The 27,846-nt window shown below is 40.4% G+C and overlaps 1 protein-coding gene across 11 annotated transcripts in view; it reads right to left on the reverse strand.

Moving 5' to 3' along the window:
- Positions 1 to 27,846, reverse strand: part of EBF1 (EBF transcription factor 1) — a 413,030-nt gene that overhangs the window by 96,566 nt on the left and 288,618 nt on the right. For 6 of the 11 annotated variants that reach the window (XM_008984138.5, XM_035283569.3, XM_035283558.3 and 3 more), the window contains exon 9: positions 7,155 to 7,285. In XM_008984138.5, the coding sequence (XP_008982386.1) occupies positions 7,155 to 7,285 (131 nt within the window). Of the gene's footprint in view, positions 1 to 7,154; positions 7,289 to 27,846 lie in introns of all 11 variants that reach the window. The other 5 variants (XM_008984128.5, XM_035283562.3, XM_002744106.7 and 2 more) reach the window with 1 other exon arrangement.

A 27,846-nucleotide genomic window follows, 5' to 3' on the forward strand; every position in this document is an offset into this window, starting at 1 on the left:
TAGATAAGTCTTTACAGTGCTGGCGTAATTACGTATAAAATTTAGGAGTGATTGGTAAATTTCTGGAAATATATTAAAAGCCTATGGAATTTTCATGAGCAAATCTGGTAGAACCAAAACTGAATAGGAGTGAAGCTGGGTGTCAAGAGAACTGGGCTCTGAGCCCAGCACTAAGTAGCTAGCATGCTCCCAGGACAAGCCACCATGCCACTCTGAAGTCTCTTTCTCCTCACAAAATAAGAAAGCTGCATTTGACTGAAAAAAAGGTTTCTCAAGACCCTTAAAATGTTGTGACTCTACATGTGGTTCAGTAAGAGTCAAGGCCGGGCAAAAAGGCCTGGGAAACTTCCCGTGGAATACATGCATGCTTCTTAGTCATTCACTCTTTAATATCATAGAGAAGCCAATCCTCTTTTTTATTGACAATCATTCCTCTGAGCTGTGTGTACAAAGGAGAATGGAAAGTAGAGAAAGAAATCAAGGACTGCATTTCCCACTTGGTTTTCTGATTTTTTTATTTAAGTGGCAGAATTGCTTCTCAGCCCCTAAACTGCCATTTGCCCAACTATATTCACCCACAGGTCTCCCCCAGAGATTTCTTTTGACTTCATCCCCTATGTCTGGGAATGCAGTTGAAGAAAACATTCATCTGGATAAAGAAGACAACGAGTAGGCCCTGTGTGAGACTAATTGTTTCGTACAGCGAGGAAGTTGTCTTCTCCCATCTGAGCTAAGTGGTACCGGCTATCTTTAAACATAGCTGCCCTACAAAATCATACGGCATGTAATTCCAAGTGTGTACTGACTAAAACCAGATGCAAAATATGAGGGACATTTTGTTCAAAGCCTTGCAGCATTAAAGAATAAAGGCTGTACACATTCCTGGTCTAATCTGAATGATACTCTGCAAATATTTCAGATGATTTTCTCCCATCTATCCCAGTGCAATCACTTTGTGATTGAATTTCATGACTTGGCTCCATTAACATGAAATCAAAATGCACTTCGGCCATCACAAATATACTGTGTAAGGTGATTCTTGGAAAAAGAAAAGGGGGGGGGCAGGTTCTGCATTCAGAAAAGTTTGGGACATGCTGAATACTGCATTTAAGTATTCGTGGTACATGCTAGTACCTCAAAGGTTCTGCAAAGCCCTAGAAGAAAGACCAGTAGACTTTGTTTGACTCAATATTTCCCAAACTTACCAGGAAAAATCTCCCTCTCTCATCTCCCAAGGGGTATCTATTAATATTCTGTAGAACTAGTATTCCATAGCACTCTCTGGAAGACAAATTAGGCCAACACTGTGGTGTAAGTCTCAGATTTATTTCAGATACCAGAATCTGAAGCATAGATAGTAAAAATATTGACTGAAGACATATCAATAGGGAGATCCAATTTGTGGCCAATTATATTGTTTTGATGAAGTTCAAAGAATCCTTTTGCAAATAAACATCACATCTGTGTATTCAAGCGTGCTCTGAAAGAAAAGAGTAGTGGAAGAAAAGGAGCAGTTTTCCATCTGCTGTCACTGTCCCCGTCTTCCTGTAGGGGGATTCTCAGGGGAAGAAACTCTACTTAAAAGGAATCATTAGGCTGGGTGAGGTGGCTCATGCCTGTAATACCAGCACTTTGGGAGGCTGAAGCTGGCAGATCATAAGGTCAGAAGTTCAAGACAAGCCTGGCCAACATGGTGAAACCCAGTCTTGGGTTTATATAAAAATTAGCCAGGAGTGGTGGCATGCCTCTATAGTCCCAGCTACTCAGGAGGCTGAGGCAAAAGAATCGCTTGAACCAGGAGGCAGAGGTTGCAGTGAACCAAGACTGTGCCATTGTACTCCAGCCTGGGCAACACAGTGAGACTGTCTCAAAAAAAAAAAAAGGAATCACTAGAATTATAGCACTGATTTCAAAGAGGATGTAGACTAAGCCCTTTATTTTCAGATGGGAAACTTGACCAACACTGACTGAATCTAGATCCTCTGATTGGGCAATAGAAGGACACTCAATATCCAAGTCTCTCAACTGGCTCCTTAACCACCGCTACCCCCATGCAATCTAAACCCTTGCCTGGAATATTGTTCTATGCTCCCCACCCAACCCACCATTGTACTTTTTAAATTGACAGCTTAAATACTTTAAGTTGTATAAATTCTCTCAGATATTTCTGTGATTAAATAAAAGGGTCATGAGAGCCTAACGTACCTAGGCACAGAGATACATCTATACCTAAGAGGACCTTGATTGGTCATTCAAACAATCTACTTCTCACTACACCACTATCTCTGCCTTCTAGAACCTTGCCTTGAATTGTAAACTACCAATTTAATACTAGATTATATAAATATATTATGTAACTCTCTAATTTGCTTCATGGGGGCAAGTTGTCTTTCCAAATAAAACACCAGATCCCATAAAGCCCAACTTTAATTACCCATGGTACCTATCCCAGTGCTAGACACCCAGCAGGCAAGCCAACCAGTGCTCACTGTTTAGAAATTGGAGGAATTCAGAGAGATATTAAAATAACAATTAGTTCTACAAACCAGAAGCAGGAGCCCCTCCCTGCTCCAAATCACTTGTCAGTAGACAAGCAAAACAACCAAGTGCAGCCCTGGTCAAAAAGAAAAACTCAACCCACATTAAACATTATCACACATCAACCCTGCTAGTTTTCCTAAATTTGTATATAAAACATTAAAAAGATTTTTTTTTTAAGACTTTGGGAGTAGGACAGGGCAGGGAGCATAAGAATAACAGTCAAATAATTTACTTTCTAAAAGGAGGGAGAGGAGAAAGGGCAAGAAGCAATAAGGAAAAAGGAAGGGGGCAAATCGAATTCACAAGAAAGCCATGTGAACTTGGGAGCTCGCAGAAGGCAGCCCTGAGTTTGGAGAAATGAAGTGCTCCTTTCTTCTTCCCACCCCTCAGGGGGTGATTCCTGGGCTAAACTGAACTACTCATTTGCAGAAGATTGGGTTGGTAGGGGAAGAGCACAGATGAGAGTAAATTAAGTCAGCTCGATTTTCTCTGGCTCTCTTTAAAATTCTTTAGTTTAAAAAAAAAAAAAAAAAAAAGACTCTAAATAATAGCATCAGCTGCTAATCTAAAATGTTCTCTGCTTGTCCTAGCCCGCCAGCCTGCTTTCTGGGTATGCTGGGCTTTAGAGTAAGGAAATGCAGAAGTGATCAAAGTCTACTTAAAATTAGAAGGACTGGATCTTAGAGATGGCATAAACCTCAAGATCATGTCGTCTGGGGCAAAGACTGTGGATGGACAGGGATTCCGCTCTGGAGATGAGGCTAAACAGGTTAACTCTCTTGCCCTAGCATAAGGCATGTATCCTTTACTTCATAAAGATAAATTCTACCTAGAAGCCATATACAACTGGAAGATGAAGGAAAGCCTTCTTACCTCTCTGAGTCTGTACATGCCAATTCTTCCTGACTTTGGAAGGTAATAACCACTGTTAAGACACCCACAGCACAAGGCATCATGACAATGTGAGCCTATCACCCTGAGCTGATAACACCCTAGGATAAAAATAGTGGCATAGGCTAAATCATGGAAGGTAAGAAGGTAAGCCCTGGGGTTGGACTATTTGGGTTCAAATCCCATCTGTACCACTTGATAACTGAACCACTTATTTAACTTCTTCTCCAAGCTTCAATTTCCTTATCAGTAAAATGAGAACAACATCATACACAGTGGTGAGAATCCCACAAGGGCCCTTCCAAACATTTATCATATTGCCTGGCAAGAACTAAGTGTGCCAGTGAATGAATGTTAGCTAATATTAGTCACATTCTGCAATTTTCTATAGCTTTTTCTTAGGTGCCTTCTGATCAAATTCTGATTCTGTACAATGCAAGCTATGACTAATGGCCTCAATCTTGGTTGATATCTTTATGCTTCTACAAAAATAAAAGGCCCTCATGTAATTTTATTTGATTAAAAACAACCGTCATTACTACTAGTATTACTATTACTACTTTCTACTACTATACCACCTGGCTTATGAAACATCTCCTTGTTTTCTTTCTTTCCTCTGTCACTCTTCCCTTTCTCAAGTTTGCATATGCTATCTTATCAACTAGGAATTTTACTTCCTTTGTAAAAACATAGAGTATCTTTCAAATCCAACCTCTAGTCCTATCTGGCTGTGTAACCTTGGGCAAGCTTTTTGACTTCTCTGAGACTCAGTTTACTTATATGTAAAATGAGAATAACAATAAGGCTATTGTGAGGGTTAAAGTGACACCCATGAAGTGACTACACATGATGAACCCTTAGCAAGCATGAGCTATTTCTCAATTCTCACCATTATACAATGGATTTCTTTATTTGGGGCAGTATCAAATTCTCTCCCTGCATGAAAAAGCAGAGAAAATTATGTGTGCCAAGTAGCCTGTATGAAAACCTAAATATAGAAATAGTTTAGACTATTACAAAGAAAGGTTCACTTCTGCAAGGCTCATTATTCTGAACATCAGGACAATCGTGATGATAACAGCTCAATTTCAAGTCTGACATCCAGGTCCTCAACTGCTAATGCAGTTGGATTTGCTTGTTTTAAAAGAATATCTGCACAAATATTTTGGAAAACAGTTTACATGAGGACAGGGTCATAGCTGATTTATGACATAGCTACAACCAAGAGCAGTCTGAAAGGAGGAGCCACACAACAAAGAGGCATCCTCCACCCTCAGCTCCCGGCTGGACCCACCCTGACTCCTGGGACAGAGTGAAGAGGGGCTCCTGGCACACACAAGGTGGTGGCAGTGGAGGGACAAAGGAGGGAGGACAAACGTATTGCAATAAAGGGTTTTCCTTCCCATGACTTTCATCAATTTTTGTGATATAGAAACAGATCCTTTAAAGCAATTTGGATAAATCTAAGTTACAAGTTAACCTCCCTTTGCTATTCTTAAAACAGGTCAAGAAAGTAGGAAACTGAGAGGAAATAGAGGGACCTTGTCTATGGGCAAGGCAGAGGTGCAAATGAATGATTTCCTCATGTGTCCTTATTCCTTATTCAGTGGAGTCCACTGGGGCTAAGAAGGCATAGGTTTTACAGGAAGCTTCAGACAAACCCACCTGCTTCTCACAGGGTCAGTAAGGTTTACTGCCAATTCTGAGCTCCACTTTGACTGCAGTGACATGAGCAAGGAGTCCATATTACAACTACTCTTCCCATCTCCTAACTTCAAAGATAAGCAACAGAAATAAGTGGAAAAGGTGGCTGATACAGCCCACGAGACCTGGGACAGGCTGTTCTTGTGAGGACTGCTGTCTCCAGCAGGATGAAGACCCTAGGCTGGCAGCAAAACCTGCCTGGATTCGACGCTTCTGATTTACAACCCAATAGTTTCAACAAAAAATGGAGTACCGTTGGCAAGCGGAACTTAGTCCATCTTTCATGCCTGGAATGTTCCAACTTGCCTAATCATTAGTTGGGTGGACTGTGAAACCCATCTCTGATTCGGCTTTATGAGAACTTTGATTCTCTGACCAAATGCACACCTCTTGTTGGCTGAGTGGAAAATACCAAGTCAGCAGCCGCAGGAGCTAGCAAGGGGCTTGCCTGAGTGGGTTACTAGCAGTAAGCAATGTACAGAGAAGGCTTACAAAGAAGAGCAACCTCTGTTCTGGAAAGGTAAACATACCCAACTATCATAGTCTTAACTTTCTGCTCATCTGTATGGCCCCTCTAAAGAGAAAACACAAAGAAAATATCTAGATAGGCTAAACCACAGTGTCATGAGAGCACAGCTAAAATGGAAATCTTTGCGTGGCCATATACAAATCACTCATATTGGGCAGCTGCTCTCTGGTTACATAATTATTTGTCTAGAAGCCTCAGTATCCTTATCAAGAAAAGAAGTATGCTAAGGGTATCTACCTCATAGTGTAGAAAGAAGGGTAAAATGATCTATCTTAAGGTTTAGCACACTGTCTAACGTGGTAAATATCAGTAAGTTAGGACGACTACATACTTACAAAGCGAATGGGATGAATGAACCTATGGCATCTTGTAACGCTAACATCGTTTTTTGTTTGTTTGTTTGTTTGTTTTGAGATGGAGTTTCGCTCTTGTTACCCAGGCTGGAGTACAATGGCGCGATCTCGGCTCACCGCAACCTCCGCCTCCTGGGTTCAGGCAATTCTCCTGCCTCAGCCTCCCGAGTAGCTGGGATTACAGGCACACGCCACCATGCCCAATTTTTTGTATTTTTAGTAGAGACAGGGTTTCACCATGTTGACCAGGATGGTCTCGATCTCTTGATCCACCCGCCTCGGCCTCCCAAAGTGCTGGGATTACAGGCTTTAGCCACTGCGCCTGGCCTAACATCGTTTTTATTCTAAACTTTGGTGAAGTGAAAGAGAAGGTGCCCTGAGCATGCTGGCTAAGAAATTGGGGCTCAGAACTGAGAACACAACAGCAGATTTTCAATGGCATCTATATAACAGGATGCACATGTTTTTTAACCTTGAGCTGATGCTGACAGTTGCCTGAGAAGGCAACTGCCAGGTTAAAAGAACAATCACAGTGTTTGGACAGCACTGCACAATTAGAACACGGTCATTTTCAGGGGGTTCCAGTCTCACACGGAGATGCCTGATAGTTGTAAATTCCTAAGGAGCCCTTAGTTCTTCTAAATTCTCCCAGCAAACCACTCTCTCCAATGAATAGTCATCGAATAAGTCAAGAGCCACCTACACCTGGATTATGCTGCCATTGAATGGTGTTCCTTAAAGATCAGGCTATAGTAGACCCTTTCTAGAAAATAGCCACAGGTTACACCCTTGCTAAAGCTTGAATGGGTGTAATATACATCTTGCGACTTTATATCTCCTCTTCAGTTCTCAACATACAATAGGACCTCCACAGCATGTCAAGCCCAAAAAGACAAATTGCAAAACAGAAGCTCTCCCACTGCCTATGGGCCAGAGAATGGAAGTCATTCCAGTGGCAACTGTCGCCCCCTGGTAAACCCAAACCATCTCTTCTCGTTTCCCCAAATTCTGTAGACTGAAGCTGGCCCACCCAGAGCGGCACCACTAAAGTCTACACATTCTATTAGAAATTCAAGTATAGGCAGTATCTTCAACTAGATCAAGCTATTAGATATTAATGTTCAGACAACACCTACCTCACTCCAGACCAGCATGGTACCGAATATGACCTGTAACCCATCAAAGAAATTGTCCCCTATGATGATCACAGTCGCGCCTCCCGTCGTCCATCCTTCACTCGGGCTGATGGCTTTGATACAGGGAGTAGCTGCTTTTCAACACACATGAAAAAGAGAAGGAGTCTGCTGTTAGAACCAAACTTTAATGATGAAGACTTGAGAAAAAGGAAAAAAAAAATCTTTTATCTTTTCACTAACAGAAAGTCCCTCAAGATCTCAGCATTTCCTAGCCACATTAGGACCTGAAACTTAAGGGTGCAACTACAGTTTTTAAAAGCATTCTTTTCATTGTTTCTATGAAGATACACATATTTTACCCAAACCTTTACCAAACCTGAAACTTTATGCAATAAAACACAAAGTAAATTTTAATTTGTAAATGCTAAGAGTTTTTTTTATTAAAAATGGGTGACTTTCCGGAATATATTGGAAACCTTACAGAATTGCTTCATAGTTAAATATATCTCCTGAAAAGAAAACTTACATATTTTTAGATAAACATTGCTATGCAATAGGAAGCTAAGAAAGAGAGGAGCCTGGAGCAGGAAATGATTCTTGCTCTATGCCTTCTATCTGAAATGCTAACATAGCAACATGTCTCATTAAAAATCATTAAGATGTTTTTTTCAAATGAATGTCATAGATCCCATTTTACAGATGTGAAGAATGCAGGTCACTTGGGGTGAATTATGTAACCAAAGAGCTGAGTCAGGGCTCAGCCACAGAGTTTTCCATGACCTTTGCTTTGCTGTCTTTCCCAGGCATAAAACCCTAGAATTGACTTTTTCAAAATTTCATATCTCTTTTCTTTCCATTATAAATGGCCCTTGGAGATGGGAAATAATTTGTAAATACTGTGATTCCAAATGGACTGGAGGTAGTTTGTTTAATGAGCGTGGCATACTTTCAACAGAATTGCTGGGCATAAATGTAATTGTTGGATTGTTTTTAAAATCTCTCAGAGGGCACCTTCGTGCCACTGAGGATTTTTAACTCCACAATGTCATACTTCTGTTCTCATGATTACTTTTATGAAGAACAACAAAGCAAAATTCTAAAGCAAGGGAGATATTGTTCAAGGAGAGAAAACGGGACCCTCATCTTTAATAAAAAGTTTATTAAGTATCCAAGGCTGACTTTCCAAGCATTGAAGCCAATGAGAGCACTAGTTAATTTTAATAGGAGAAAAACTGGCAAAAAATATTTGGACTTTGTCAAATTTGGCAAAATGTCACGCTTTAGCTTTTGCAAGAAGGAAAGAAAATATTAAGTCCAGCCCGGTGGGACCATTGCTCACGTGCCACCACACAAACAAGTAGAATGGGTTTGATTTTGATTCAAATTAATCTTAAAAAATTGCACAGAGAAATGTGGAAATATCCAAACTAAACATTTCATGTTGGCTGAACTCATAGCCATGCATTGACAACTAAAACTCGGCAGTTCAGACGACTTTTCTCTCCTCTACTTTCTCGCAAAAACAAAATAATTAATCAAGAAGAGGTAAATGATTTATAACTTGACTTGAAATTTCTTGTCCGATTTTTTTAACATACATAGAGGTTGTGATCAATGTTCCACAAGCAAAGGGCTTTGTCTTAAACAAAAATGACCTTTAAAAGTACAAATGTTTAAATGCATGATTAAGTACTCCCAAAGCAGTGGTAGGATATGATGTATGATTTGAAGCAAGTTGTAAGAGAAATGAACTATATTTAACAACGATATAAAGTTCTTAAAATATAAGCAGTTTGGAAACATTTTGTTAAGGTCTCCAAAGATCAATTCTTAATTTATGACTCAGTCAATTTAGTTGTTAGGATGGAGTACAAAAGGTGTTGCGATATCCTTGGTCCTTCTGAGAAGAACAGCATATCTGTTTATCTGGATGGGTCTTTAGAGTCCTGCCTGAGTCAAAGTATGGAATCCAATGGGGTCATTCATTGCTGACCCTGTGATTACCCACACAGACTGCAAAATGTCTTGGTGCTTACTATCAGTTTTAGGTTTGGAATTTCTGTTTTTATTTTTCTAAATCACACATGTATATTTTTTTAGCTAAATATGGTCTCCGGCAGGTTTTCTCTTCATTGCACAAAGGGAGGTGGAAGGAGGGGTGTTTCTATGTCTTTGAGAAACCCTCCTACAGGAAAGGCCTTAATCATAGCAAGGGCAAGACCTGCTGGTTCTGAACTTGACCCATTCCCTCTTTTATTCGCTCGTTATATATAGGATACAGAAGTCATATGGGTGTACATGCATGTGTGTGTATGTGCTTTTAAACACTTCCCAAGGAAAGTTGCAATGTTTTCAAATACTGTGAGCAATTTTCTAGAAAGAGAGCCATCTGTCAACGACTCAAAGGAAAGAAAGAGCATCAAGCATCCAGAGATAACCAGGTGAGGAAACAATATTTGACACCATCTTCTTAGTTTTAGAGAAATAAAGCCTTAAGGGAAGTACCCCGGGAAGAATGACACATCCCTCAGTCCATCCTGCCTCTACGCTCAGCACCATCCACTATCCTGCTTCAAGACTATATGCCATTCTTTTTTTTTTTTAGACGGAGTTTCACTCTTGTTACCCAGGCTGGAGTGCAATGGCGCTATCTCGGCTCACTGCAACCTCCACCTCCTGGGTTCAGGCAATTCTCCTGCCTCAGCCTCCTCAGTAGCTGGGATTACAGGCATGCACCACTGTGCCCAGCTAATTTTTTTGTATCTTTAGTAGAGATGGGGTTTCACCTTGTTGACCAGGATGGTCTCGATATCCTGGGTTCAAGCAATTCTCCTGCCTCAGCCTCCTGAGTAGCTGGGATTACAGGCACGCGCCACTGTGCCCAGCTAATTTTTTTGTATCTTTAGTAGAGATGGGGTTTCACCATGTTGACCAGGATGGTCTCGATATCTTGACCTCGTGATCCACCCTCCTCGGCCTCCCAAAGTGCTGGGATTACAGGCTTGAGCCACCGGGCCTGGCCGACTATATGCCATTCTTAGAGCAGGTAAGTCATTCAGACCTTTCTAAGTTTAGACCTCTAAGGGTTCCAAAGTTCCTCCTATACATCTGTTATAACATATTAGTCTTGAGGGGGAGCTTTGTGACACCTCCCCACTGGCAAGTTTGAAAATATGTAAAGGAATCATGAGCTATCCCAGAGAGAGAATGAGGAGGGCAAGCTAGTAGCATTTAGTAACTGGAGGTCAAACCAGGTGTAGTGGCTCACACCTGTAAACCCAGCACTTTGGGAGGCTGAGGTAAGAGGATTTCTTGAGGCCAAGAGTTCAAGCCTGGCCTAGGCAACACAGTAAGACCTTGTCTCTATGAAAGGTTTTTTAAAAAAACTATCAGGTGCAAGCCTGTCATCCTAGCTATTGGGGAGGCTGAGGCAGAAGGATTGCTTGAACCCAGGAGTTCAAGGCTGCAGTGAGCTATGAGTGCACCACTGTACTCCGCCTGAGTGAGACTCTCTCTCAAAAATAAATAAATGAATGAATGAATGCTAAGTATCCAACAATGCATGAATGAATGGGATAGTCCCCATAAGTGAAGAACCCCAAAATGTCAATAATGCAACATGGAAAACACCATGTGCACAAATAATGCAACATAGAAATGTGCAACAATAATACAACATAGAAAACACTGTGTGCAAAAGAGAATCAGACCCAAGAGCTATTGTTAAGAATTCACAGACCCGGCCAGGCGCGGTGGCTCAAGCCTGTAATCCCAGCACTTTGGGAGGCCGAGGTGGGTGGATCACGAGGTCAAGAGATCGAGACCATCCTGGTCGACATGGTGAAACCCCATCTCTACTAAAAATACAAAAAATTAGCTGGGCATGGTGGCGCATGCCTGTAATCCCAGCTACTCAGGAGGCTGAGGCAGGAAAATTGCCTGAACCCAGGAGGCGGAGGTTGCAGTGAGCCGAGATCGCGCCATTGCACTCCAGCATGGGTAACAAGAGCAAAACTCCATCTCAAAAAAAAAAAAAAAAAAAAATTCACAGACTCATGTAGACCAAGACAAGACATTCAAATGAATACAGCAGCTCAGACTCTCAGAACAAGCATGAGATGAATGGCCGCTGACCCTCAACATCTGTAAAGCAATGGGAAATGATGAGGGTGCTGGTGAATTGCATGTGCCCCAGGGAAAGGTGGCAGCACCACTCAGCTTCAGCCTTTGGTGGCCCCACACACATGCAGGCCCAGTGTGGTCTAGGTTTCTGGTCATGTTTCCAAAGAAGCCAGGAAGCCATATTTTTATGTGAAATTTTTCAATCTTTAAATGGTGGAAACTAATTCAACATATTTTTTAATGTGTAGGCCAAACAAAATGTTTGTGGGCTGGCTTTAACTCACAGGCTATTTTACACATTAAACCTAGTCACAGCACAACTGTCAGGCTAAAAAAGGACCTGGAAATACTTGCAATTGTGGCCAAAACTATAGGTGCCCAAATGTTCATTGCAGTATTGACAGCAAAAAATTCAGATGTCGAGGTCCCACCAAAAGAAATTATGGTATATTCATACTAGAGAATACTAGAGTGTCATTCAAATACACAAAAGAATTCTATTAACTGATATGGAGAGATTACAAAATATGTTAGCAAGTCAAAAAAACAATTTGCAAACTAATGAACAGTGTAATTAAGTTTATCTTTGAATGATATCTGTGAGCCTGTATATGCTCTAGTATGTGTATGTATGCAGTTCTCTGTGAACAGGTATGATGGACAAAGGCCTGGAAGGAAGGATATGCATAACTGTCCCCAGAGGGTCCTTATAAGGAGCACTAGACAGGGGTTGACAGAAAAGAAACACTATTAACATCTATTCCCTACATATCTGTATGATGTAGATTTTTTCAATGTGTACAAATTAAGATACTGTGTAATAAAAATAAAAAATTAAGTTGCAGCAGAACATTTAATTCTATGAGAGAGAACAGTTGTACTTTTCGGAGCAAAATGACATTTTAAAAAAGCAAAATAAAACAAACAAACAAAACAGCGGCGCTGACCCTGAGCCTCGCCTTCTCTCCTCGTGTTGGACGTGTTTTCTCTAAAAAAGCTCAGAGTACATCCAAAGCAGCCAAGGACTTGTTTCTTACATTCGTGATACCCAGAGAAAAACAGAGGGAAGACAGGGAAAAATCACTTTTAATAGTCACAGTGGATGGATTCAGTGGAATTTGACTGTGAAAAGACTTATGAAAGAGTTCAATTCAGCACAGGGATGTGATAATCAATATGATTCTCTCTCCAAGAAAATATTATGGAATGTGGGGGTGGTATTTGAATACAAAACCACTTTTACCAGCAAATTCTTGATTTAATTAATACAAGATTCTTTCTTCCTCCCCAATGAATTTTCACACTCTATCCGAAAGGCCAGTAAGCCAATTTCTGGTTTTAAATCTCATTAAAAACAAAAGTTTAGGGTTGAAGGGGGTGGGATTCACCTCTTTCTTTAAAATCCCTTCCCCCACCCCTCACCAGCCACGAAAGTAGAGATGTTCCTTCCCTCAAACTATCACAATAACATGATTACCCTCCCACAGTTTAGCATAATGGCTCTGAAATGCTCGTGGCACATTGCAGAGTTAAAGTGGAAATTATTAGGTAGCTCTTCTTTGTTATAATAATGATCACTCCACAAATAAAAGCTCTTCTCCCAAAGGTACTGCAAGGCACAAAATGCTAATTCTGAAGATTATGTGTGTGCTTTTATTAAATATTACTATGCCCTGCCTGTTTGAGGGCTTCTCTGCTCTGATTGTTTTATGAGTACCATGTTAATGTCATTCCCATCTTGCTAGCAGCAGGCACACATTTTAGCGTTTGTATGAGAGTTGATCAAAGGCCACGTGCTGGGGGAATTGCTGAGAAAACACGGACAAGCGATAAAAATCTAACAGATTAATTGGTTTAAATTTCATTTCAGGGTGTTGAACTTTGGCTCAGGACTCTAATACTACACCGTGAGTCAGGGCCTAATTACCAGATTTCCAATTTGCTTCTTGAACAATGGTCGTGGTGAGAAGGAAAAGAGAGGGAAGAATAAAAAAAAAGGAAAGAAATCGTTCAGCTCCAGTACATATTTAACAACTAATGTTCTGTGTGCAGACAATTGCACCAGGGGACATTTGCTATCACCTGCTCTATCTCCCGAGCATTTATATTTCCTTCAAACAGCCACAGAAGGCAGAAGAAATCACAGATGCCCTCAGTAGTTTAAAATTTTCTGATTTACAGAATAAGTGTTACATGATTCAAGTGCCTGCACACTCGCACTGGGAGCATCAGTCTCTTTATTAGCAAGGTGAATTTATAAGCTGGAATCGCACTTCAGCCCCCAATAGAAATGATCTATTTCATTGATAGAAAGCAAGGGCCAGGAGAGCCATGTTTACCTCGGGGTTTATGGGTGGCCTTGGGAATAAGGGTTAATTGAGCTCAGAGGTGCCTGCCCATTGAGGTGAATTAGTGGTGTGTGCAGCTATCAGCAGGGCCCTAGGGCTGCTCTTATTTTTCCTTCTGAAATCTCTCTGTGCTGTGATCAATACCTCACTTGTTTGGGGTAGCCATAGACATGACCCAGGTTCAGCATATATCATATCTTATCCCCAAAATGAGGCTTTTGTGACAGTCAATGCAACATTATGAAAGCCTAATTAGAGATCTAGCACTTGACTTTCTTCTCCATTCCTGTATCTAAATACACTGGAGAGATAACACTCTGGTGGTTGATAAAATGTACAAATTTGGAAATTTTCTAATCTAAATCTAAATCTCAACATGATATAAGGTTCTTTTCCATTCCCATTACATAGGGTGTATGAAAACAGACATACTCTCCTTTCCCGGAGTTCAATTAACCAGAACTCTCTATTAACGAGCATTTCTACAAAGCAGACCACTGATGCTCACAATGGAAGCGAAGATGCTGGCACTAGCCTTTACTGGCTTCTGAGTAAAGACAGAAATATGTACGTATGTTAAGTGGATTGTAACATTCGGAGTATGACTGTATTTGAAAATGGGCAAGAGCTCCAGTTGTTCAAATGCCACATCTAGCACTTAGTGCAACCTCGAAACAGTCTCGTACCTTCTTTAAGGTGTGGTTTCCATATGGGCACTAATAGAGTTCCAGCAAAATGCACAGAAAATGCCTACTTGGGTTCTGTTGTTTTGCTATGCACCAGCTACACAGTATGCTAGTATACTAGTCGCTGCTATAATAATTATCATCAGCTCCCCATTAACCAGAGTTTATTTATTTTCAAGAATACCCTATACTTTCATCAGTCCAGATTATGTAGTTTATTGTAAAACTTTCCTAAGAACTCCCAGTTCAGCTGCTTGCTAACATATCCACTTAAATGTACCGAGTAGGTGGAATTGGCAACAGTCCCTCCAAAGTAGAATGTTTTTTTAAGGATCTCATTTGCCTGGAATGAATATTAATGGGAAACTTTTCAGAAATGAGGAATTGACTTTAATGTTATTGTCCCAAATTTTTGAGACTTGGCAGAAAACGTAAAACCCATGAGCTCAGCTCATTTCTACGGGATACTTGTGACCTCGTAAAACTCAGGCTTTTCTCCCTTTTATCTCCTTAATTTTGGGGATGTTGTGCTTGGGAGAAACCGTTTGAGAGACTATTGAAGGCATGAAATATTCCACTTGGACTCAGTGGACAGATAGCTGTTCCTCCTGATCGATCTGATCACCTGTTTTTTGCTGGTATTTTTTTGTTTTTTTTTCTGGTCAATGATGACACCTTCCTGCTCACAGCTCTTTAGCACTACAACCTGCCTTCTTTGATCCTGAAACTAGCAGCTACTGGACAGGAAGGAGGGCAAACAGAAGGTTTCCCTCCAGCTGGAAGACCGCTCCTCTGTATTTTCACCATGCTCAGGAGGCAAATCTATTCCTTGTTTATCCATTCTCCAACTGGATGCTTTAGAAACCAAAAGCAGTTAGAATGCCTGACCTGAACTCTGGTACCAGAGTATACAAAGTTCACTTTCAAAATGCTAACTCCAAATAAACAAACAAACAAATGTGGTGATTTCCTCATGCAGGGTGTAGCCGTCTCTAGAACGTTTATGCTGCTGCTTTAACTTGTGTTACCAGGGATTTGTTTCTGCCTTACTTTATTTTCTTCAGTAATTGCATTATGCAGTTAAGCATTTTATTGTTTATTAGGGTTTTTATTTTGTTTTGTTATTTGTCTGCATTTATTGCCCTGTCCACTAGCATATCTAGATATTACTTTCCAAAGAATCATGTATTATATATGCAAAAGAGTCGTGTGTGTGTGTGTGTGTGTGTGTGTGAGAGAGAGAGAGAGAGAGAGAGAGAGAGAGAGAGAGAGAGAGAGATGTTTGTCACTTTAAGGAGAAACGTAACCCATGATACAGAGATTTCTCAATACTAGGTGCAATTAAACCTATTAAATATTAAATGAGAAGATTGAGAATTTCAAGTGTTTTTCATCTTTTATTCCAAAGTGACTTCATTTGGCAAGAAAGCCCTTTGCTTTGACAGTATTAATGGCTCTCACAGAAAAGAAGAAAAGGAAGAATTCATAGGCGCTATTTGGAAATGCAGCTCCAATGTCCGTGTACATTAAGGCAGTGATAGCCTAGTGGTGAGTATCTAGATGTACCTAAACTTAGCAAAATAGCATCTAAGTTCCAATTTATGCCATTTGCTAATTATAGACTAAGCCCAAATTATATTCTCTTCCTATTTTGCAGCTTTCTTATTTTATTGAATTAGCAAAATTTCTCAACAATCTATGGACATAGCACCTGAGCAAGGGAAGGACAGAAATGCTGGTGCAACAACTATAACCCAAAACATTTCAGGGCAAGCACTTTTGGATTCCCGAGTTTGTCTGTCTGAGATCCAGAACTGTGTGCAGATTCATTACATGGGATTATTTGACAATTTAGCAGTAAAAAATCTTGACATTTTGATGTACCTGTAACTTCTAAATTGCACTTGAAAGACTTGTTGAAGGCTTTTTGATTTAATGACACATAACATAGCATTGTTTCATAATATGCAAAAATTGTTTGTTAACGACACTGCAGCTTTTTATAACTCAAGGTGTGACTACACTGTTTTCCACCTCCTGTTTGATCTGCCAAATCCAAAATTAAAATGTACAGAATATTAATACTAGAGCAGCCAAAGGTAAATACTGTCATCCGTTCTTTGTGCCCCCCCACCCCCGCCTTATTCTATGATTGTCAGTCACTCCATTGCAAAGCAATGGGGAAAAATTGTCAAGGAGGGTAAGAGAATTTTCAAAATGAATTATTCATAGATCCAAGTGTGATATTTGTTGCAACAATAGTAAATTCACTTGCCTCTGATTATATAATAAGTAAATAACTCTTTTCTTCCTGACAAGGAGAACTTTCATGCGCAAAATTATGTTTAGTCCAGTTCTTCTTCTTGTCCTGTTGTAAGAAAAGTTTGGGAAATGAAAGCCACGGGGAAAAGGGAAATGAAAATAACCTTCCAAAAATGAGCACCCAATATTGTGAAAAGGGAAAACAATTTCACGTTAAAAAAATATGCAACTGCTTCTTCAAGGACTACTCAAGTCTTTATTCACAAGCAATCTTCCTGGGCCTGGAAAATCATAAAGTCAAATATGAGCAAGTCTAGTGGAAAATCTGTGACGTTAATCTTGGCCGGAGTCGTATTTATAACAGGCCTTGAATGTGTGTGCCGGATTATCCAGATGGCCATACAGGAATCAGCCTGATAGGATTAAACCTTTATGCTGAACTCTGCTCCATCTGTTCGCCAAGGTTTGCCTTTCCCTATCTGAATATGAATTTTTAGCCTTCTTATGTCTGGAGGCAGGACCAAATTCAGCAATAAAAACCTAGATGCATACAGATAATTTAGCATTTCATTAGTTACTCTCAGTTCATATTACCTTAGTCTTTTCCTAGAAAATGTTTTTGCTATGAATTTTGCTACAAAGAAATTTAAAAACATGTAGAATCTACTTTTTTGTTAGAGGGTTTTGTCTTTCTCTTCCTATTGAATTCTAGGATTCATTCAATTCACTACTATAATAGGGGTTTACACTGATGTTTGCCCACAAAGATAGAAAAGGAAGACATGGTAATCTCTTAGCAGAATTTGACTGTAAGACTAGATGATGTATAATTCCAATTGGATAAAGGATCCAAGCAGAAGATACTCATGTGTTTTCTTCTTTTTTCTATTACAAGAGGGATCGGTATTAGTCATTACTTAACAAAATTAGCTACAACACTATTTTATCATTTTCATTAAGTTTTCTATGTTTTTAAGGAAGTTTTTTTTTTTTTTTTTTTTTGGCTAGGGCAAGGGCAGGGGTGTGGGGTCAGAAGCTATAATTTAGAGCTTCATCTGGAGTAAAAAAGGCTGACATTTGTTTGTCCTCCATGCATATATCCCTAGAAGCAGTGAAGTTACTTATCAATCAGCTAGAAAAGTTGGCTTAGGGCAGGTTTCAGGAAAAAGGACAGTGAGTTGCCAATAAGCCAGAGCTTGGTAGATGGCTCTTTGTTTCAACTCTATGACAAAGACAAAGGGAGGGCTCTGACTACTGGGCACAGCGGAGAGGATCGGTGACGAATTTCCCAGGCAAGCAATGTGCGAATGAATGAAAAAGTTGCATGAGAGGGGGATCTTTTAGAATCCTACTTTCAGGCCGGTTTATAGCAACATGATCATTAGATGTGCTCAATGTGTTCACAATGGAAATGCCAAGAGATGACAGCCTGTGCACGCTTGGCCCTAAGAAGAGAGGATCCCTCCAGCAGTCTAGCAGGATTCCACAGGCTTCCCTCTCATAGTACCCTCACTCACACTGGCTCTTGGCTCTATGCTGTCGTGAATGTGGGGGTCAAGCAGCTGATCAAATAATTTAGGCTTCTCCACTCACAAGTATAGTTATTAGACTTAAGTAGTACCCTTAACTGAACATTCAGGGGACAGAGAACAGTCAGACTTCCCATTTAAGCTTAAGATGACTTATGTGTATTGCTAGGAATGTGCACAGAAACATCTTGTAAAACACAGGTCTTAGGCTCCTGAAACTGACAAGAATTCAAGCCAGGTAATAAGGAGTGGTTGCCACTTTGAAAGTAGATGGCCCTAGGTAATGAAGCCCACTATAAGTCATCTTTTGTAAGATGGGCAAGTTCACACACACAGCCCTACTGTTTATCCTCCACATTCTATCCTAAATGAGGACAGCGGACTGGATGTTCGATCCCGTTACTTAATTTGCTTTTGCTTTGCCCATCATAGTAGCCACTAGCGAGTATTTTCATTTACTTTTCAATTAATTAATATAAAATATAAACTATTTCCTCAGTCATACCAGCCACATTTCAAGTAGTCAATCATTAGAGTGGCTAGTAGCTATCATATTGGACAGCATAGAGATAGGACGCTTCCATCATCACAGGAAGTTCAATTGAATAGCAGTGATCTCAGGATCAAGTTTTCATAACTGAGCCTATAACTGATAAAGACTAATCAGAGCTGCAACATACGGGGTGCCCTACATAGACCAGAAACTGTGCTAGGAACAGCTAATCTCTAATCTTTCCAATAAGAATCACAAAATCAGATACTCACGGGGATAGGCAGGAAGGTAAGTTAATGCAATGAGATGGGGCGATGCAATGGGAGTGGTGGGGATTGTGGCTAAGGAAGATGATTTCTGAGTTTTCCCTACCTGTTGCCATTTGGGAATGTGGATCCAGCACTACCAGTTCTTTTGATTAGAAAAGACATTTGCAAATCCAGGTTTTTATATAAAATCTTTATTTTTAATTGCCAGCAACTTATAATTTCTTAAAGTGCCATGCAACCCAAACCTAAATATGGCTGAAGGCTGGATTCAGTTCATAATCGACCACTGTGCAATGTATATAAATCCTTGGAAGGCCCAGAATCATCTTTAAATAATTATTAATTTCTGCAATTATACAACTAACACTGTTACTGACTTACCAAACAATAAACACAATCATGGCCAATTTGTTCCCAATCTTTACGTCTTCTCCCAAAACACATCAAAGTTCCCCAGTTGGCCTTTCTTTGCTATGTAGAATATTTTTTTTTTAAACAGTTACACTCTGTCGCTCAGACTAGAGTGCAATGGTGTGATCTTGGCTTACTACAACTTCCACCTCCCGAGTTCAAGCGATTCTCCTGCCTCCACCTCCCGACTTCTAGTAGCTAGGACTGCAGGTGCATGCCACCACAATGTAATTTTTTGTATTTTTAGTAGAGATGGGGTTTCACTATGTTGGCCAGGCTGGTCTCGATCTCCTGGCCTCGGATGATCAGCCCACCTCGACCTCCCAAAGTGCTGAGATTACAGGCTTGAGCCACTGTGCCTGGCTATGCAGAAGATTTTCTATGTGCAGTTTGGGAGATGAGCTGCCTGTTCCTGAAGGATTTTTATTGTCATCATGCAAGACAGCATAGATAGTGACTTTTTAAGAAAACCATGTTTTGAATGTGAGCAGCATTTTGAAATCAACCTTGCCCAACCTTTAATAATGCACAAGTCCTGCTTTGTGCTTTTCAGAATAGTTCTGCTTGTATTTCTCTCCACAACCAAGGCTGCCATTGCTAACGTATTTGAGTGAACTTTCTTTATAGAGGCTTATCATTTTGAGCCAGTTTCCTCTCCTCCCTGACACATTCAGTGACACTACAATCCAGCATTTGTTACAGCACAGATGTTTCCGGGGTGATGATCTGTGATGTCATAAGCACAGGAATGTGTATCATCCACTTTACCCACATGAGCCATGCAAAGAAGAGTGGGAACTCTACTTCCATTTAAACTCCCTGATGTACTGACTCAACTTCCTCAAAAATTACTCTTTGGGGTCTGAGCTGTTCCGTCTGGACAACAAAGAGCAAACACTCATACTTGCCTGTTTGTGATTCATTTCTACTAGAGAATTATTACTTATATGCAAAGTCCAGTCTACCTATCAAAACCCAGATTAACCTTCCTCAAATACTAGCTTTCAAAACTTAGTCAGCATGATCAAGTCCACCCTCACAAGTCTGGCCCATTTTCTTTCTCCAGCCTCATTTTCAGCCTCAGCATCAGTTAAGAGCACCACCTCTGGATTCAGGGGTTCTCATTTAGCTTACATTTCAGCTTCACCACTTACCAGCTTGGGCTAATTACTTTACTGTTTGAAAGCCTCAGTTTCTACCACTTTAACTGAGGATAATTATTTTATGACAGTCCACCTGGCTGGGCACGGTGGCTCACGCCTATAATCCTAGTACTTCGGGAGGCTGAGGCGGGTAGATTACCTGAGGTCAGGAGTTCAAGACCATCCTGGCCAACATGGTGAAATCCCGTCTCTACTAAAAATACAAAAATTAGCTGGGCGTGGTGGTGTGCGCCTGTAGTCCTAGCTATTCTGGAGGCTGAGGCAGGAGAATTGCTTAAAAACAGGAGCCAAGATTGTGCCACTGCACTCCAGCCTGGTGCCTGGCGACAGAGTGAGACTCTGTTTCAAAAAAAAAAAAATTAGCTGGGTATGGTGGTGCACACCTGTAGTCCCAGCTACTCAGGAGGCTGAGGCAGGAGAATTGCTTGAACCTGGGAGGCGGAGGATGCAGTAGCCAAGATTGTACCATTGCACTCCTGCCTGGGCAATGGAGTGAGACTTTGTCTTTAAAAAAAAAAAAAAAAAAAAAGACAGCCCACTTCCTAGGGTTGTTGTGAGGTCTGAATGAGTTAATCTGTGTGAAGAGTTCAGTTCAGAGTGGGCAAAAATTGTGAGATGATGAGAAGGAGGAAGAAGAAAAGTTGCTGTAAGGAGAAGGAGAAGGAAAATAGAGAAGAAGAGGAGAAAGATGGTGAAACCTGCCAAGGCTTCCCAAATCCACAGTCTCCAAGCATCCTTTGCATGTTCCAGGCATACTTTTTATGAAGGATATACCACTTACTTGCATTAGCCAAATAGTTACTTGCCAAAAAGATCCATCTTTTGCATGAAGGTGTTTCTTTCTATTCCAGTCTACAAAACACTAACCGTTTAGTGAACTCTTCCAATCACTCCCATTTATTGTTTATTGCACTTTCCCTTGAACTCTTATCTTGATAGATCCATGTGTTTATATATATAATATATATAGCTGGGCATGTATATGTAGGCAAATCAACCCAACTAGTCAATGCATCCCTTACAGACAGGAACCTCATTCATTTATAAACAGGGTAGACAGTGCTCTGCACTTAACCTATACCTGACAATTAACTAGCATTAAGTTTTTCATGAGCTTTACCATACATTATCTCCATTATTCTTAATATCAACCTTAAGCAGTAGGCAAGCAGACCATATTCCTCATTCCACTTTACAAATGAAATAGCTGAATCTCAGAGACTCAACTGAACTTGAGACTTTTGGAATTTATATTGATTGATACAGCTGAATATTTAAAAACACCCAAAATACCCTTCAACTTTGCTGTTTATCTGAAATTTCTGTTCAGTTTGGCTGAAGTATTCACTTCAATCATACAAATACAGCCAAAGTCCCATAAAATCTTAAGTTGTGCAATTTCTTATCCCCAAGATAGAGGGTGGATATTTATTAACTTTACATAATATTACTACTCTATTTCCAAGTAAAGTTATTTTCCCCCTAAGACTCAGACCCACGTATGAATTATAGTAAAATCTCTCTCCACCTTCTTCTATTTCCAAGTTCAGAAAATGGCATCCTAATATAATACCACAGATGCCAATTTAAACACAAGAACATTGAAAATACTGCCAAACTTCCAGGCTTAGAGCTTTTCTATTGTTACATGTTGAGCTGCTAAACACACACTGAGTTTGAACATGTAATACAAATGAAAGCAACACTATAAGAAACGTTTTTAAAGTATGGAGCAGTTCCTTTTAACTTTCATTTTTAATCTGGACATTGTCCATTCCAATGGTCTTCACTATAGAATGTTGTACGTGTCATGAAAATAATAAAATTTACCGATTAACAAATAGACCATTCTAAAACAGTGCCTTAATAACACTTTCCCCCAACTTTCCTTTTCTTTTGAACAAGGATTGGATTCCACAGGCCTTTAGCTAACCAAATCAAGGAGAGTTTCTAGGATTCTGCCAAAGTTAAAAGGTAGAGGAATGAGGTCTGACTTTATAGATTTTGTTGCACATAATAGTTACTGGAAAAGCACAGCTGGTTTAATGATTCCACCAAAAGATTTTGGCAAAGAAAGACCAAAGACATATTTTCCTCCTCTATCAAGAAATGATCAAATACATTGAAACTGGCTGGGATATATTCCCCCTCACCTGCTAGCCCATGGATAATACACCCAACAGAATTTGCCTCAGACCCAGCACATAGTGGGTGTCTGTTGGCTTCCCCAGCTATGCTCAAAAGAGAAACAAAAATAATCAAGAATCAAAGAAAGGTCTCAATTTGAACCACCCATGTTCATTTTAATCATCATTCTTCTAAACAGCAGCCGAAGTACATTACTCTCTGTTCATATTCAACATATGCACTATCTTGAAATTTTTATTACTTTGCCCCAAGGTCGATGAAAGCAACAGAAGGGTTGAGAAGAGGCCTCAAATCTGACACTGTCTGTGTCCCTGTTCCCTGGGTCCCCTGCTACATTTCTCCCCAGGACTGTGGATGAAAATTGTGGGTTTGAACAACTGGTGTCCTGCTGATTGCAACTGTCAATTAAATAAGCCAGCAACACAGGAGCATATGTTCGCATATAAAATATTGATTAATTTCACAGATTGGGATAAAAATATATTAGTGCTTGGGTTCTGCTTTCATGCTTAGTGTTCAAATATGCATTCAGTCCATTCAGATCTATTTCTGCACGCTGTGGGCTCAAGAGTGTTACTTTTGTGTTTCGCTTTTCTTTTCTTTCTCTGGTTACCCATGTCAGTGCTTCTGTTATGACTGACCGGCAGCATACGTTTAAGCAGGATTTTAATTACTAGGTCATCTGCCAACCAACTTGCCCATGGCAGGCCAGCAGAAAAGCCTCAGTCCTGCAATCCATGCCTCAGACTTTCTCTTGTGTCCTTCTAGGTAAATCTCTTTTTTTCGAGGATGCTAAAATCATGCTGATGGCATCATATTCATCTGATAAGAATGATGATCACCTAATTTCTATAAAGTTTCATTTCTGTCCACTGAGTATTTCAAGTTACAGGGCTGGCACAGGGACTTTGAGATGGGGTGCCTGATAGTGTGACGTGATACCAGGACTTTTTATCTTAACCCAGAAAAGCACCTTCCCATATATCACTGCACATGCCAACTAACTTACCCTTGGGATTTAGCATAGATCTGGCTTTTCAATTTGCCTTTGAGTAATGTCGTCAATTTGTTTCAATTGAAGCAGGTATTATATTACGTGCTCAAATAGCAGCAGAATTTCTCTCCATCTCTGAAGTCCAATGTGGAGGGGAGATTAGCATTGACTAAACAGTAAGAGAAAAGAGTGGTGAGGACCCCTTGTGTCAGCTACTTGGAGACTCAAAAGCTGCAGATAAACACCTCACTTGGACCATGACCAAATCCTTAAAGGAGGGCCTCAGTTTCCCAAATGTGTTAAGTCAAACTAATAATACTAGCGCCCTCCCATGGCTGTTAAGAGCATTAAAAGAGATCACATAAAGTGCTTAGCACTGAACTGGATGCAGAGAAAGTGCTTAACTGGTATGATAACAGCAAAGCCATCACCCAGAACACTGCTCTAAATGCTACCATTTTGTGGACAACGAGTTCTGTTAGCCTGTGATAACAAAACTGCGATGGAATCACATCTCAAAGTCAAAGAGTATACAACCTATGGAAAGTTTCCAAGTTTCGTTTCTCAAAAATGGATCTCACACCTGACCCGCCTTCCCTGTTTGCCCTCCCTACGGCTTCTAATGTTTTGTCCCTACATGGATTTTTGAATATGCTTTCCCCCCTCCTGTTCATTCTCATTTAAAATTTTAGAAGTCTCCCTGATTCTTCGGACTTGGCTGAGTCCCCCGGTTTTAAGCTGCCTTAGCAGTCTGTATTTGTACCTTACAGCACTCAAGCATCATTGTAGATTAAATCATTCTGTGTGCCATTATTTGTGTAATATCAGCACATAAATACTTACGCACACGTGACAGTATACCTCAGAATGCTAACAACTGTCCCTGCCTCATCACCTCTGTAGCCCCATTGTCTGATATAATTGGCAGTCAGTCAATAGACATGTGTTAGTGTTAAATAGAGGAATGATTGAATGAATAAGCAAATGAACTAAAGAGGAATCATTGGTGTTACTAAGATGTTAAGGAACTAAGCAGAGTAGCTGAAAAGTTAAGAATTCTTCCAGAAGTTATGAACAACTGCCACTACAGCCACGATGGGCTTCCTAGGGTGACAACCAGTGGCTACGTGGAGTCCCATTTCCTGGGCTGATCTAGCCCCCATTTCAGCAGCAGGCAATCCATTCTCTTGGGGGTTAAAATTAGCACCAGTAAGCTTCCCCCTTTAGTGGGCTCTAATCATGCAAGGACCCAGGTGGACCTTGCTGACAGATGTTAAGGTTAGAAGGAAGGGTAGCAGCCAGATGAGAAAACAGAGCCACCCCCTTCCGGAGGTACCAGGACTTCCTGCCTTTAGGCCCGGTGGTTCCTGCCTGGCTGCCCCTCCCCCATGCATCAGTTTCAACACAGTTGCTGCTCTTTCTGTCATTTGAACTCAAATTCTATCTCAGAAATTGATGGGCAATCCTGCCCTTGACAACACAATGTCAGCCTTGCTCAGTGTCCAGCTAGTTCCGTATATATTATCATAATGTGCTACCTGGGTGGACCCTGGCTGATTTTCTCTCTTGATTCAAGTCCTCTTTCCAAACTTTTTTTGATCTCTGACATGCAGATACTACTTGTTTAAAAATAAAAAACAGCAGCTTGGGAGAAGCTTGAATTTTTCAAATCCTGTTAGGACATTTAAGTCTAGTGGTAAACTGAGCCTAAAAGACTTTCTTTTAAAAATGATTTGACTAAAAAAAAAAAAAAAAAACATGTTTCCCAGAGTCCTACACTGTTTTCTGGTGACTTGAAAGAATTATTACTTCCCCCAACCCTTAAAGCCCTCTCTAACAGCATTTCCCAAACTTCAGTCATGATTTTCCTCTATCCCTGTATACTTACAGTATTATTTACTTAATAGTATTTAGCTGCTGTTTGTTTAGATCAACTTTTTCTTTAAATTTAGTCTTGCCCTAAGCAATAATAGCTGTGAGATCATGATTTTGAGGCTAGAGTTATTGTTTTGTTTATGCATTAATGTAAACACATAACCATGAAATAGCGTTTTAATGTTTTTCCCCCATCTTTTCAAATTATCTCACCTACTGCACGGGAAATAGCGGTCTGAAAGCTCACTGCCAACCATCAAGCTGCTTGTACACAACACCCTCCCAGCTGCAGAAATCCAGGGAGAACGCAGAGTGAAAGCTATCTAAGGCACAATGGCTGTGTATGCCAAACTTCTGCGGCTTTTCCGGGCTTCCTAGAACCAATGGTTAACCTCCTGCAGGGATGGTCAACGTGGAAAGAAACTGGCCTTAGGTCCATTCCCTAGAATGACCATAATCTGGGAATTTCGGTAGCCACTTCTCAAGGCTGCATGTGTGTAGCCCCTCAAGAGATAGAAGAACCTCTCACAGAATTAGCTGGGTTCCAAAAACAAATCATCAGAGGTTGGAGGACTCTTCCAGGACCCACCTTGACAGATGAGGAAACAGGGGCCCAGAGAAATCAAAGTACACACTCAAAGTCATGTAGTAAGGTAGTGGCAGAGCTTGGTTTTACTTTAGTTCTGCATATATAACTAAAAATGGTCAAAAACCAAAAATATTTCCTACTCAACCCCTGGCAACTGCTGCTAAATATCTCATGTTAAGAAGGGTTTATGAACAGCACATCAAAGCTTTTACCTGCCCATGAACATCACTTGAAGCCTCTGAAATTCTCAAGTGAGGAAAGCTCCTGTGACAGGTATAGAGGTGGCTTGGTTTGAAACAACCAACTAGGCACATCAATGCAACTGGCATTATGATGCTTTTATAACCAAATATAAGACAGAAAAAAATTAGGCTTAAAAAACTTCTGACCAGGCTGGCTCATGCCTGTAATCCCGGCACATTGAGAGACCAAAGGATGTAATTGCTTAAGTCCCAGCATTGAAGACCGGCCTGGGCAACATAGTAACCCCCGTCTCTGCAAAATCAAAATAATTAGCCTGGTGTGGTGGTGTGTACCTGTAGCAGCTACCCGGGAGGCTGAGGTGGGAGGATAGCTTGAGTGCAGGAATTTGAGACTGAAGTGAGCTGTGATTACATCACTACACTTCATAGCCTGGGCAACGGAGCAAGGCCCTGTCTCAAAAAATTTTTTTAAATAAATTTCTGTCATTTCTGGCCAAAATATAAGTAGAAAGCAATACCCTTCTCCCCGAAATCCCCCCCTCACAACACACCACACTTTGTGCTTATTAAAATAGGTTAGGTATGACTCATTCATTTATTAGCTCAACCAACCAACCGAATACTAGAAATTTCCCACAGTTTACAGGTTTGTCAAGAAATTCATATAAGAAACTAGCCTCCCTATATCCAAATCAGTTTCCCATGTTATTTCTAGCATGAGGTTTACAAACTCTTCAGTATCCTAATGGTTGCTTAACTCACAATCTCATCATTTTCTAATGGACTCCTTCCTCCACACCTTGTACGTGTGCCAGAGAGCCCATATGGTCAACAAATGATTTCTAGGGAGATGAGTTAGAACATTCTTGCGAATAAATAAAATATTACCAGCATTCTTATTATCTTGCCAGCCCCATGCAAAATATACTAGTCATCGAATTAAATTAGGATTTTAAAAAATTTGACTAGCAGAATATGTCCCAGCTACAGGAAAAGTTTCCTTCAGGTTCCTTGCTTGTGTTAAGAAAAAAATAGGAACAACAGGCTTGGAGACAGAAAGAATTTCTTATGCTGCAATGTACCAGAGCAGTGGTTGAGAGCAGACTTCAGCATCAAGCTTCCTGGGTTTGAACCCTGGATCTACTACTTAATTGCTGTTTGATTCTAGGCTAGTTAATTACCCTCTCTTTAGCATCAGTTTTCTCATCTTTACAACAGGATATCTATAGCACTCTGTGCCTGTCACAGTAGGGCTCATGGAACGTTTATTGTTATTATTCTTAGTTATTATTGTTATTATTCTATTATTTGGCAGATCTAAAGTCGAATTCCAGGTCCTATTCTAATTAGTTATGCAGCTTTGAGTAAGTTACTAACTCTTTCTAAACCTCAGTTTTCTCACCTGTAAAATGGGGCTCCACTCCAGAGGGACTACTGGCTGTGTGAGAAGCTATGCATCATCCATCTCCTGACACTTATTATATATCATGAGATTTGTTGGAAGACGTGATGAGATGATAAGTAAAATAGTTACCATGGTGCTGGTTTATAGTAAATGCTCTATAAATGCTGATGATAGTTCAAAAAAACAACAGTAGTG

The sequence above is a fragment of the Callithrix jacchus genome, chromosome 2 (assembly GCF_049354715.1).
Source record: "Callithrix jacchus isolate 240 chromosome 2, calJac240_pri, whole genome shotgun sequence".
Taxonomy (NCBI): Eukaryota; Metazoa; Chordata; class Mammalia; order Primates; family Cebidae; genus Callithrix; species Callithrix jacchus.